This window comes from Fundulus heteroclitus, chromosome 2 (assembly GCF_011125445.2).
Source record: "Fundulus heteroclitus isolate FHET01 chromosome 2, MU-UCD_Fhet_4.1, whole genome shotgun sequence".
Classification (NCBI taxonomy): domain Eukaryota; kingdom Metazoa; phylum Chordata; class Actinopteri; order Cyprinodontiformes; family Fundulidae; genus Fundulus; species Fundulus heteroclitus.
Window position 1 is genome coordinate 13,014,000 of NC_046362.1, and position 13,550 is coordinate 13,027,549.

Genomic DNA, 13,550 nt, shown 5'->3' on the forward strand with positions numbered 1-13,550 from the left:
TGCTCTGTCACAAAAGTTGAAATAGGAACAGAGGCGGCCTTGCCTGCTGCTCGTGTTGTTCCCTGCGTTTTACTTTTATTCCAGAACATACAATCACTTTCGAAACATTTTTTTGGGGCTCAGTTACTTTTAACGTTTTCGGCTCTCGTAGGAAAACTGTGTGTGAATGAATAGAAATCAAAGCTGTTGTTTCTTTTTTATCAATCCATGAACGTCAACGGAAATGCCCCGGGGTCACTGCTGGCTCTTCACTTGGCCACACCTTTGTCAAAGGTGGCTTCAATCATGGAAGGGCTTTCAGTTCGGAGGAGGACGATCGGTCCTTTGGCAGTTGCTAGGCAACTGTATCAGCATTATTCTTGCAAGTCAAGACGCACTGTTGAGGACACCGAGGGGAGAGACGGCATGCGGGGGTATTTTCAAATGTGCAAGCAATGTCGGGTTCTTCCATTCAAAGGGGCATCTGTTCAAGAGCTTCTTTGCAGATATTGCACAGCAGAAAGGTCTTCGCTGGACTGCTGAAAGATCCCTGGGAATAAAATGCAACCCCTAACCCTCAGATAAGCCCTTTGATATGGAGATGAAAGAGGAGATGATTTCCCTTTTTTTTACCTGTGAAAAGGCTACAGCTGGTGATTTCAGAATATCAAAAGAGTTTTTAAAGTACAGAATCAACAACCTGTTTATTCAGCGGATGCTTGGCAATTCATTCCTTCTGAATTATCAGTTTCAAGAACATAATACGGTACAGCAAACGAGGGGGAGGTCATCTGTGCTTCAGAGTAACATTTGTTCGGCAGAAATCAGCCCCCAAATAGCTCTTCATTTATAATCACTTGGATCCGGCCTTTTTAGCCTAATTTTGCAATTACAAAGCGCCGTTATTAGTGTATTCACGAAACCCGTAATGTTTCCCTGTTTGTTTTACAACTTGTATCCTCAGCTTTGCAGCCTCCAAAGTCATTGAGTGGTGGGTTATAAGGATGAATAAAACATTGAATAATTACTTGCACCTATTTTTTTTATTCTCAAAAATAGAAATTATTGTTGAAACATTTTTATTTAATTCCATCAGTTTTTATTTCAAAATGCCATTTTCTAAAAAAAAAAAGTCATATTTTTTTCATAAGGTTTTTCCCAAAGGCCTATTTATTTCACAATGATGCTTTTAATCAGAAGCACTTCGCCTGCAAATCAAGAGGAACAGGGCGGTGTGAGTTGTATGATTTGCTGCGTCTTTATCCAACACAGAGTTTCGAGTCATGGCTGAAGGTGCAGGGCGGACCGTGCCTCCATGTAAGCTGTCCAGGAAAACCCGCTGACTCTGATTGACAGGCAAAGTGCTTCTGCTGGTTTCCTTGTATCTTGAGCGCCACTTCTTTACCTTCAAAAAGGGTTTAATGTTGCATTAAATAACAAACATCAACAAATATATTAGGCGTGGCGAACCTGAATCCATGTTACTCAAAGAATTATCTAACACTTACTGCAGTCAACACAGCTCTTGCTATACGCATGTCATGTCATTAAATTGTGAAGACTTTGTGGGACTTCAAAGTATCTGTTCCTTCCAAATGGACAAAAAAATATATAATTATTAGGAAGTAAGTTGGATAGAGCATAGTCAAAACAGCATTTAGAATTTACTGAGGAAATTATGTGGGAATATTTTGTCCAAAGGGGGTTTTGCTTTTTTCTAAATTAAAATTTATTTTTTTTCATGAAGATACTTACGTAAACCCCACGGGTACATTTTTAAGAAATTAATAAAAAGATATCCTGCAAACAATAGGTTGTAAAAACAATGGATACATGGCTCTTCTTTATCCTTAAGCCCTGTGATGGATTGGAGAGTAACTTACCCTTCACCCATTGACCGTTGAAACCGTCACCAGCTCCTGTTATTCAAGATGGATGGGTGGATGAATTGGATACATTGTAGGTTACAGAATGTAAAAACACAAATGTCTGAAAAATAAAATCACTTTCACAGGGCCCTAGATTTAGGCTGCTACAGTAAATAAAAAGGATACTTTGCGTTTTAGCACTAGTTTCTTGTGTATTATAGCCGTCACAGCTGGTTTGAAGTTAATGTGTCTTCATACATTTTAAGTTTGGTTATTTATTTTGTTTGTTACTGTGTTATAAAGACAGACTACTTATTAGGGTATAACAAGTGAGTAATCACATTTACACTTTCATCCCTTATAAATTTAGAGTGCCCATTAAGTGTTATTTTTCAAAATTATAGTCACTTGGGTTAACAACAAACGATTGTGTGTTTAAAGCGCCTTTTATCTTACTTGTAAGTCGTAAGCAACTTCAATGAAAGGAAGTTGTTCATCACTAGCTGCACTGGACATCAGATCGTACGTAGAAATCTGATTTAGACCTTTAATCGTGACATATGAGAACGCCTCATCCACGGTTTTGTCTGTATGAAGAGTGGTTTTCTTGAATGGAGCGACGCCACCGTCGGAAATCTCTCCCTGAGATGTAGGACTACTACTCTGTTAAGAAAGGATGTTTGTTTGGAGGGCCATCTGAGGAATCAGACATTGTAGAAGCCTCACAGCCATCTCTTGAGTCCATTATCAAACAGCGTAACTATGCCCTATCATACGTACTTGGCATTGAAAAGTACTTGCAGCAGTAGCGTGTTTAGCATTCTCACTTGCTGTTGACCAAACTTGGTCAAGTGTTTTGTTGACATTATAACTAGAATAACACATTAAACTTCTGCATCTTAACAACAACAGCTCTTTTCCTCTTTCATGAGGTGAAAACTCTCTGAGACATTTTCCTCCTCCCTGGAAGTGAAGTTCAATAACTGCCCTTGTTTTTCTTCTCAAGGCCACTACCCTGTGGAGTAGCCATCAATTTTTGGCTGCCCCTTGGTGTGCATGAGTGCACTCATGTTGGCGCATGCCTTTTAGCCTCCCCTTTAATTATCGTGCAGCTTATTGAGTCAGCAGTGATCTCTCTGGGCGCAGCTATTGCTGGTACCTGCTGAATCCAAAAGGCCCTGATTATGTTTCTCAACGGTGCCACAGTGGCAATAGCAGGGCAAACATCAAGGAGATTTCTGTACATCTTTGTTTATTCATTTTGAAATTAAACTTTTATGCAACTAATTAAACAATTGAAACTACCGAAATGTTACTTTTGCAGCACAAAACTCAAAAGCAATATATTTCAGTGTAATGAAGCGCTTTAATCTGTTTGATTACAGCAACATGTTGGCATAAGTCAAGAACGAGAGACAGAGCAACAATGATGAAAGTGTTGCTTAAATTAAATTGTACTATTCATTTCAGACTATGGGTATGTACAGAAATGTGTGCAGGTTTTAGTGGGGGGGGGGGGGTTCAGGCAGAAGTTAAAATAATTTAAAAACCTGGTTTATTTAATTAATTCAATTTAGAAACTAAAATGTATATTCATCTCACAGAGTGAGATGTGCCAAATGTTTTATTTCTGTGTATTTTTATGAATTATGATAATAAATGCAGATATGTTGGCCTACTGAAAAGTGTGTCTATGCACTGTACAGTGTAAAGGTTTGGCACGGGTGGCGAGGTCAGCACAGGGGATTGTGGGATGCCATCTTAAAGATCTGCCTTAGCTACTCCGAGATGTTGCTGTACTATCAGGCATATTGCATTTTCTCACATTGTTCTATAAATAGGCTGGTGCTTTTCCACTATTTAACTTGAATTTGTAATCTTTTTTTTACCTGATTATATCATATTATCAGTAGTTGTGCAGTATTTGCTCTTGTATTATAACTTGAACAATTCAGTTTTTGCTAATCACTACTTGGATACTTTTTCACTTGTCAGGGAGTGTTTGTCTGGTCCATTCATATTATTATTGTTCTGTAAAGTGACTGCTATTTGTCTTTTAGGACTTGAACATTTAAATCTTAACAGATGCTAAGGACCATTTGCATGCTTTTAGCTTCTCAGGAAGTGCTGTGTGGTACTTTCAACATGAACATGTATGTCTTTAATTTGTGTCTGTGTGTTATGTGGCAATTCTGAGCTGGCGTCTCCCACAAAAAAGTTAATTATGGTTACATAATGACTCTCGATTAATTGATTTTTGATTCGCGTACGCACTCGATTATGAGTTGGGGCTCCTCTAGCATGAATTACTGCGTTAATGCAGCGGAGGTGATCGGCTTGTGGCTTTGCTGAGGAGTTAATGAAGCCCGGGTTGCCTTAGTGGGGGCCTTCACCTCATCTGCACTGTTGGGTCTGGTTTCTGTCATCTTCTTCTTGACAATGCTCCATAGATCCCTTATGGGGTTAGGGTCAAGCCACTTTGCTGCAGTGATACCATGACCATTAAAGCAGGTTTTGGTACTTTACGGTTGGATGGGTAGAACCTGTAGATAGGCAGATGACTAGATACTGTTAATATATAGATACTATAGATAGATGTGTGCGAGTGTATGTGTGTCAGTATCACATGTGTTTACTCCGAGCATGCACCCCCATGCTTTTTCCACCCAGCCAAGCAAGAAAACATCAGGCGCCTGCTTCCTACTTTACTTAGGAGGGTTGCTTATATTTGTAAGAGTCGCATTATGTAATAGTGTTACGTAAGTCAAGTCCACAAGGGTATTACTCCTAGATAGGTGCATACGAGTGCCTTGCTAGGCCATCTCTTCCCTTTTTATCCTCTCCAAGCGTACCAACCATGTGCGTTTGTTTTCTCTGCTGTTCCAGGTGTGCACCATGGCATCGAAATCCCACCCTCCCCTTATGAAGAAGCACAGTCAGACGGACCTGATAAGCCGCCTAAAGAGCCGGAAGATCCTCGGAGTCGGCGGCGAGGACGACGACGGGGAAGTGCACCGCTCTAAGGTCAGGATGCTACACGTCAAGCCTCTCTTCAGCGCAAGATCACGGCGAAAGCGAGGGCATCAGGGCAACAAACAACCCTGTTATAAATGAAGGCAGTTTAGCTAAACTATCATTAGTACAGCAGCGCATAAAGAAAAATGCCAGATGCAGTTATTAACCCGCAGTGGAGCTATGGATTGATTTTTAAAAGCCACAGTGGGCTGTTAATTGGCACATCTCTCTGTCGTGGGCATTTGCCTCTCATGCTTCAGGGAATCTAGATCACGTAATGCACTAAGCTCGTGCGGTTCTGCCGAGATATGACTGGCTCCCCTGGGAGAGCGCCAGCCCTTTTCATCTCATGTGTTAGATTACTTCCTCACAGCTATATGTCCGTACGTAGGGACGATGCACGCCAAAGCATCGCGGCTCACATGCATGTTTGTTTAAAGAGGAGAAAGATTCTCTCGATTTCATGCCACAGCTTCGGCCTGGGGATCCTTTCTTTCCATCCACTGCACTCAAATATCACAATGTCTGTCTTTATTTCTGTCTCTTTTTTTTTTTTTTATGCAAGATTTCATCACAATGCGCATGGCCCCAGAAGACAGTTCCGCACTGAAATATTAATCAGGGAAGCGAGCAAAGAGAAGAGAACAGAAGGGAGCGGGCATACGGTGGCGGCTGATAGCTTGTGATGAGATGTCAGCCCCCTTTTCTCAGCCCTCCTGAGTGTTTGTTTTCTCTCTCAATGTTTAGGCGCGGAGCCTAACCCAGACATCTGTCACATAAATCTCTTTCAGTGAGCGTAGTCATGAAAACAGACACATATAAAGGAAATAACAGCTATGCATCTCTCTGCCACTGACAATTATTTGATTAGAGACGGATTCTTTAATAATGACTGGTGGGCAGGATAGATTACAGTAAATTGGTATTTTTCAATGTATGTGATTGGCACAGCAGGCAGACATTGATCTGAATCTACGCTTAAACTAATGTTTCTTCACTATTGTCTTGTTACTGTTACGCTTCGCTTCAAACTTGCTAGTGTGTAGAAGAAGTCCGTGGGTTGGAATCTAAAAGTAAACTTGGCTTGCTTAAGTTTTAGGCTAAAGGAAACGGTTTAAATTAACCTTGTGGGTCCCATAAACAAAGGAGGGAAGCGTGGTCTGCTGACAGTCGCTTCCTGAGTCCTTCGCTGATGGCAGTAACGTTCCTACAGATACTAGAACAAAGACAACTGAGGAGCATTGGTGGCTTAGAATCTGTGCACATACGCCAGGAGATTTTTGTCTCGTCTATTGTTGCTAACAGCTCCATTGACCCAAATAATGTACTGCTTTAGTGCTATGGTGGTGTAGCAACAAACAAACCTTGACTCAAGCCCTCATAACACACCATACCATAAATGTTTTGTGTAATTTCTTTTGCCTTGGGGGTTTGGCTCATGAAATAGCGACTGCCATCTATCTGCTTAATGTAAAAAAGAAGATTTTATGTTCAAGACAAAAACAGAAACTGGTGCATAGTTGTGATTCGCAAAGGAAAAAGCGTCATGATTTTAAGATCTTTTTACAAATAAACGTCTGAAAACGTGTGGCCGGCATTTGTAATTAGCCCCCCTGTGTCAGTAGTGAGAACCGCCTTTCTTTGCCGTTTCAGCTTCTGGTTACTTAGGATATGTTGTGTTTCTACCTTCTTGGCACATCTAGACATTACATTTTTTGCCTATTCTTTGGAAAACAGCTCAAGCTCAGACACTGGAGAGTGTCTGAGCTTGAGACATTCAAGTCCTGCTACAGATTTTTAACCACATTTTGGGCTTTGACTGGACCATTTTAACACACACACGCTGTTTGTTTAGGGTTGTTCTCTGTCTGACAGGGTTAACACATCTTCCAGTCTCAAGTCTTCTCCAGCCTTCAGCAGGTTTTCTTCCAGGATTGTTCTGTATTTGACTCCATCCATCTTCCCCATCAACTCTGAACAGCTTCCATTGTTCCCCTCTGAAGAAAAGCATCCCCACACCATTATGTTTCTTCATGGTGATGAATAGGATGGCGCACGGCAAGAAGTAAAATTTTGATCTCAGCTTCCCTGTGTCTGTTAAAGACGATGAACCCCGCGACATGATGCTGCCATCACCGTGTTCTGAGCTGTGATGGGGACGGTTGTGTTCAGGGTGATATGAAAGTGTTAGTTTTCCACCACTCATAGCATCTCGCAGGCCGAATAGAGTTGCCACGATGCAAAAATTTCAAACTCGATATCAATACCCAGGAAATTATTCGATACTCGATATAATATTCGATACCGCTAGGATAAAAAATTACAAATAAGGCATAAAAAATATTTTATCAACAAGAAAAACTCCTTGAAAAACCTTTTTCTATCTCAACATGACACATTTCAGATATTTATTTGTAAGAAAAGATTTGCATATATATTACTATTCATCGGTGTCACAATTGTTACTCTATTTTGTGTTAGTATTTACATAAAATCCCATAAATAATATGTTGAAGATTGTATTTAGAGCGTGACAAAATGTGAACTAGGTTAAACTGTGTGAATACTTTTGCAATGCACTGTCACACTGACTATATTGGAATTGATGCTCTGTTGCTAAAACAATTTAAATAATAAGCCTTTTTTTCTGGACGTAAGTGACTGATGTGAGCGCGAGCTGTAATTAGGCCTGTTTTTCCTCTCCCACCCCCAGCCAACCCAGTGCCATCAGTTAACTCCCTGTTCCCTTTGAGTATTTGTCACGGCGGTCATGAATATTTACGTGTTCCTGTCAAAAACAGCCTCTGGAACCGTGGCACAGGAAGGCTGATTCACCTGGACATGTGTTCACAGCTGGTGCACGGGGATTCATAAACAGACGCGTCAGCTGCAAGCGATGAGGACCGCACCGGCTTCACAGAGCAACTTTTCATCTCAGTCATTTTTAGGTTTTGGCTCCGAGGGAGCCTTCTTAAAGCTCCCGCTATGTGTTCAAAGATGGCAGCAGCCAGGGGCAAATGTTTAGAAATAAACCAAAGGGAATCGCAAGGCTCATTGGTGTTCTTGCTTATTTGCAGATCCTTTAAAAACTGCTTCTTGTATATAAAGATGTAAAGTATACGGTCTCTATTCTTTGATATTAGCATATTTGTGTAAAAATACATTTAGATAAAAACGTTAGATCTAAAAACATATATTGAAGTGACGTATTTATGGCCAAACTCCTCTAAAAACGTTCTTCTTATGCTTGAGTGGAAGAGTAACTTTTCTTATTCCACGACATTGTCAAAGAGAAAATTACTTTCCAATTGATGGTGAGTTCCCTGCAAACACAGCAGCCCAGAAAATGATTCATCATTTCTCCCCCATTGCGTTCTTTATGTATTTTTAGTTTCAGTAATGCTGTCTGACTCCCAACACTGCACTGCTTTTAGAGATGAGACATTTCAGGATGAAGGGATATGATTTATGTTGGAGACGCAGGACCACCTATGTTTTGTTTTGTGATGTCTGAGAGCATTTCTAGTTTTATATCGTCTAATGTATGTGTGTTTTATATCCTTAGAGAGTATAGAAGTAAAGAAAAAAAGGGTAATGGGATCTAAGAAGAGTTGTTTGAGTAAAACCTGGCTGTGTTTTATTTTCATTTTTATCTATTACTCTGCGTTTTATGGGAAGTTTATTCACCCCTTGCCCTTCTGTATCTTAGGCTCGAAAAGAAAATCTAAATTTGTCAGGGACGTTCTGAGAATGTATTTCCAAGTTATACAAGGACAGAACTTGTGTTATTTGCAGATGAGAATTAGCTGTAACCTAACTCTACTGGACCCACAGTTAACCTTTAAATATTTACCAGAATGAAGTCTGGAGGACATAATGCTCACCATAAATGGAATGAATGAATAATGACACAGTCCTCTCTCTTACATATTTTGGTTTTAATTTTGCTTTTGGCTTTATTCATCTGCATCATGGCCTCAAGAGCAGAGGTTTTTTAGATTTCTATACAGTAATTTATCATCTTCCTGACGTTTCCACGTATCAGTCAACAAATTAATGTCCTTCAAAGATTCATTTTAGGATTAGAGATGTCGTGACCAAGTTCTGGTGCCCTGAGTTTGTAAAGCTCTAATCTGTAGATACTGATTTTTTTGGTCATTCTGATTTCTCTTTTATAGTAGCATAGAAGTATTACGAGAAAATATTGATTTCTACTTTGTAGATTGAAGTTTTACTACGGCTTAACAAAGTGTTTACAGCGAAATTACATGGATTTTCTACATCTACAAATACAGTCAAATCCTTTGGGATGAAGGACAGAGGTATCTTTTAGTAAAACTCAACCACACTTAGTAGCAGTATATCTCTTTCACTGCTTTACGACAATGTATAGCTCAATAATTTTCTTTGCCTAGATGTGCTATCTGCCCCATATTGCAAAATATTTTATTCCAACTAGATAATTTCTAATGAAATTACAGCTACCGGTATGTCCAAATTTATATTATATTTAAGACGGAAAGCACATACTTTCTCTTATGTGTAAGATTACCAACACTATAAAAGTCTCAAGAAGCCTCTCTGTGATTTATCAAGAATTATTTCTTATAGTAGTAGAGGTGACGTCACACTGTGTGAGGTGAATGAGATTTTACTAACATTCCAGACCAAATGCATGATTTCAGACTAAATTTACCTTTATGGTATCTCATATGAGACTTAAACAGAATTAACATAAATAACATCCACTGTTTGTATTTTCTGCCGAAAGGGGTTGTCAGGGTCCAGTCCATGCAGTCATGCATCCTGAAGAGATAATTCAGGCATGTTGGACTAGGGACAAATATCAAAGTCCTGGGACTGCAGTTGATGAGGTCTGTAGTTTGATGCCACTGGTGTAGGTTAAATAAACCATTACATTAAGATTCCAGAAGACTCCCAGTATTTCCCTGTCCGACATGATCTGAGACAGATGAATATTTACTCTGAACGGTTTTTGCAGTAATACATTCAGCTTCCTATTCACCATGAAAGTCTCACCAGCTGTTTAAAATGAGTCTGAATAACCAGCTGACATGTTTCTGCACAAAGCAACACAGTTTTAGCTTCCAACGTTTTTTTTACGCTTCCTCTGACTTCATTTATACACACCTGACCTCACTACACCAAGTGTCCTTCCCTCAGTAACATCCTGCACACTGAAGAGTGTTGTTAGTGTGGCCTGTTGGGTTTCAGTATGGTGCATTCACTGGTGGATAAAAAAAATATTGGAAATACCAATCTTGGGCGATGTAGAGTAAAATGAATAAATTAAATGAAAAATAAAAAATTAAACCAACCGGATTTTTTGCGTTAATCACCCTTAGTGGGTTTTTTCTTCACTCCTTTATATTCAAAGGCTGATGAAGCAGACTTTGAATATAAAGTTTCTGGAAATCTGTGTTCTGGCATCTTCTGAAAGATATGAAGGGAAAAGCTTTTCCAAGACTAGACAATCTTTGACTGGGCTTTCTCAGTATTGGATCGTGACAACAGTCTTTTTAAGAGGCATTATGTAGTAAAATGTTTTTAATGGGGTTTATCAAATCTTTGTAAGATAATGGGTGCTGGTAGTGCACTTATTTTGTTTCTCGTACAGTGTCTCCGGAGAGACTACAAACTTTTTGTTTAATATCCCACTTTTTCCCACTTTGCCACATTACAGGCTTTAATGGATTTTATTGGGAAACTATCTCACAAGGTGATCCTCTGCCCCAGTCTCAAATGTCAAATTGTCTTTTAAGATTGCCCTGTATTTAGCTCCATTCATCTTCCTATTACCGCCACTAAACATCCCCCTCAGCACAATGCTGGAAGCACCGATGTTTAGTAATTAGGTAAGGCAGTGGGTAGCACTGGATTTTATTAAGGATTCTTGGAGTAAAGGACAGATTAACACAATGGTACACTGCACTTTTTGATTTTTATTTGTAAAAATAAATTAAAAACCATGGATCTTTTTGGTTCTGCTTTACAGTTATGCACCGGATTGTGCCAGCTTATCACATAAAATCCCAATAAAATTCAGTTAAGTTTTTTCCTTAAAAATAACATGTTGTTTGGCTTTTCTCTATTCACAACAAGCTTCCAGAAATAGCAGGTTGTGGTTGTTTGTGTTTCAACATTTTAATTTTATTTGACAAAGCGGTAATGATGTCTCTAGGAATAGCAACCTCACTTAATTGTACTTTAAGAAAGCATTGTGAGATGTTGTTATGACAAACAGGTCATTAAGGAGGTGAGGTATTTTAAAGTCTCTAATTAACATAATAATGTGTTCTTACTCTCCCAAGATAGATTTTAAGTGCTTCTTTTTAATAGCTGCACCGCCCCAAGTACAGCTACAGGGTAATTTCCATCCCTGCTTGTTGAGGGTTATCAGATAAAGGTCTGGAGAGATGGAAGGATTGTGATAACATTTCCCCTCTCATAACTCATTTGCTTTTTTTTTTTCTCTCTCCTGTGGTTCCCTATTTGCTCACAGATTAGTCAGATGCTCGGAAATGAGTTGAAGTTTGCAGTGCGAGAGCCGATTGGGCTGAGGTGAGACTCTAAGTGCTCTTTGACTTTGACATCAGTGCAGTTTTAACGCAGTGTTGTTTCTATTTGGTTTACGCAGGATTCGTAATGCATGTTTTTTTTCCTCCCTCTCCTCTTAGAGTTTGGATACTCATCTCGGCAGTGGGTTTCACATTAATGGCTCTAACGGTAAGTGTTTAACTCGTAAACAGTTTAGAAGTCATACATTTTTAATTGACATCAGTACAAAATGTACAGTTGAAGGCGGGGATGGGGAGGGGGGGGGGAATAAAGGTTTTGGAAAAAATGGAAGTGGCATTTTGCAAAATCAGATTCTCGAGCTATCTGGAGATTCATTTCCACTGTATTTCCGAGCGTTATCTGCGCATACAACTCCCTCTTTGTCAACGCCGCTATCAAATTCTCAATATCGTCAGTGTTCTGGGCACGAACAGTGACACTGACTCACAACCCAAAAGACTTTTGGAAGCACAGAATGCTCCTGTGTTGATATGACAGAGCTGTGTTCAGCTTTTTTTTTTTTTTTCACTTACAGGCTCTGGTGTTTCCCAACCAGCTCTACGAGCTTGTTTTTGAGGAGGAGCTTTCCACAACGAGCATCTCTGTTCGCCTTTATGGCGCAGCCTTGCTCAGTAAGTATCAAAATGTCCTAAATCGCAAGAAAGACGCAAAAGCCACCCGAGGTCCCATCATGCACGGCGACTGTACTTGCATGGCTGAATGCTTTCATGTTGTTGGCACACAGTGTTTTACCATTTATTTATACAAATGCTAAAAATATACAGTATACTGCTCAACTGCATGTGGCGTCCTTCAATAATGGCTCCTAATGCATTCATTCGAAGTCGCACACACTCCTCATTCAGACATGACATAAAGAGCTCTCTTTCTGCTTCAAAAGTCTCTCCTTCAGGCTCCAAACAGATGCTGTTTTAATCTGATACAGTTCAATTCTCCATGAAGGCACGCTAGGGCCACGGAGAGCGATTCTCTGGAATACTAACAGCTAATGCTCCAATCGCCTCTTGTTTCTGCGGCTTCATATGTCAAGTTTAAATCTTGGGGGACCGTGGTGGGAGACGGCAGGACTGCGTCTCTGTGAGTGGTTCTGAAAGTCAGACAGAAGGAAACGCTCTCCATTTGATTTCAACTCTAGACTGAGTAAATTGAGGTTTATTTATTTTTCGTTTCGGGTGTTCTGTGCCGAGTCCTTGACGGGCGACAGACATTTGATTATAAATAAGCCAGGTAATTATGCTTTGCTCTGCTATTAGAGAGAATGTGTTTTGGAGATAGGCAGCAATCATTTTTAATGGCCCTAATTTGAGACAGGGCTGTCAGTCAGGCGATTAAAAGGCTGTGATGCCTCCATAAAGAGTTTCACAATGATTAAAGGCCAGGTAGGGCGAGAGTGAGACGGGAAGAGATGTGAGTAACAAAAGGCTGAGCATATATTTGACAGCTAAGTTGTGACTTCTTCACGTTGAGGCTGAACCTTTGTCAGAACTCCTGTATTGTCCTACCTTCGCTCTAAAGCCATGACAGGACATCCCCCGTACTGTAACAATATTTTTAGATTAAAAAAATAAAATGCACCATTGAGAATTTTGTTGCTAGTTTCCAGTCTTGCGTTTTCGAAAAACTCGGACCTGCAGTTACCAATTTTACTTAATGTGCAATCCTGTTTATAGCAGGTAATGAGAAATGTCCATCCGCATGATACAGCAGTAATCAAAAATTAATGAGGATTTTTCTTTTTTACACCGCAGACCTGCTTTGTTATCATGTTTCCTTTTTAAACAGTGTTTTTAACCTCTTTACTTGATCATGTTTTTTAGATCCCCTCTAAGACTTTAATTGTTTACTCGGTAACGGCCTCCAAGCTGAAGAACGTTGTCAGCGCAACATGGTAGCGCTTAGATATGAGGCTGATCATAACAACGACACTTTTTTTAGTATTTCTATCAGAAAAGCAAAATAAAAACATCAAGAAAATGTCTGATTACTGTTTTGTTTTGGTAAGATAAAACTATAAACGCAGCACCGTGATGCAACATGCGAATGAATCAGCTTTGAGCTCCGTAAGGCCAGCCAGAGCCAGGCTTCATT

The 13,550-nt window shown here is 39.8% G+C and overlaps 1 protein-coding gene across 1 annotated transcript in view; it reads left to right on the plus strand.

The window, feature by feature from the left end:
- tp53i11b (tumor protein p53 inducible protein 11b) overlaps window positions 1-13,544 on the plus strand; it is a 51,407-nt gene extending 37,863 nt beyond the window's left edge. The window contains exons 2-5 of the mRNA XM_036148116.1: window positions 4,734-4,871; window positions 11,386-11,444; window positions 11,561-11,609; window positions 11,977-13,544. Of these exons, the coding sequence (XP_036004009.1) occupies window positions 4,743-4,871; window positions 11,386-11,444; window positions 11,561-11,609; window positions 11,977-12,216 (477 nt within the window). The 5' untranslated portion in view covers window positions 4,734-4,742 and the 3' untranslated portion in view covers window positions 12,217-13,544. The remainder of the gene's footprint in view (window positions 1-4,733; window positions 4,872-11,385; window positions 11,445-11,560; window positions 11,610-11,976) is intronic.
- Window positions 13,545-13,550: the final 6 nt, after the last annotated feature.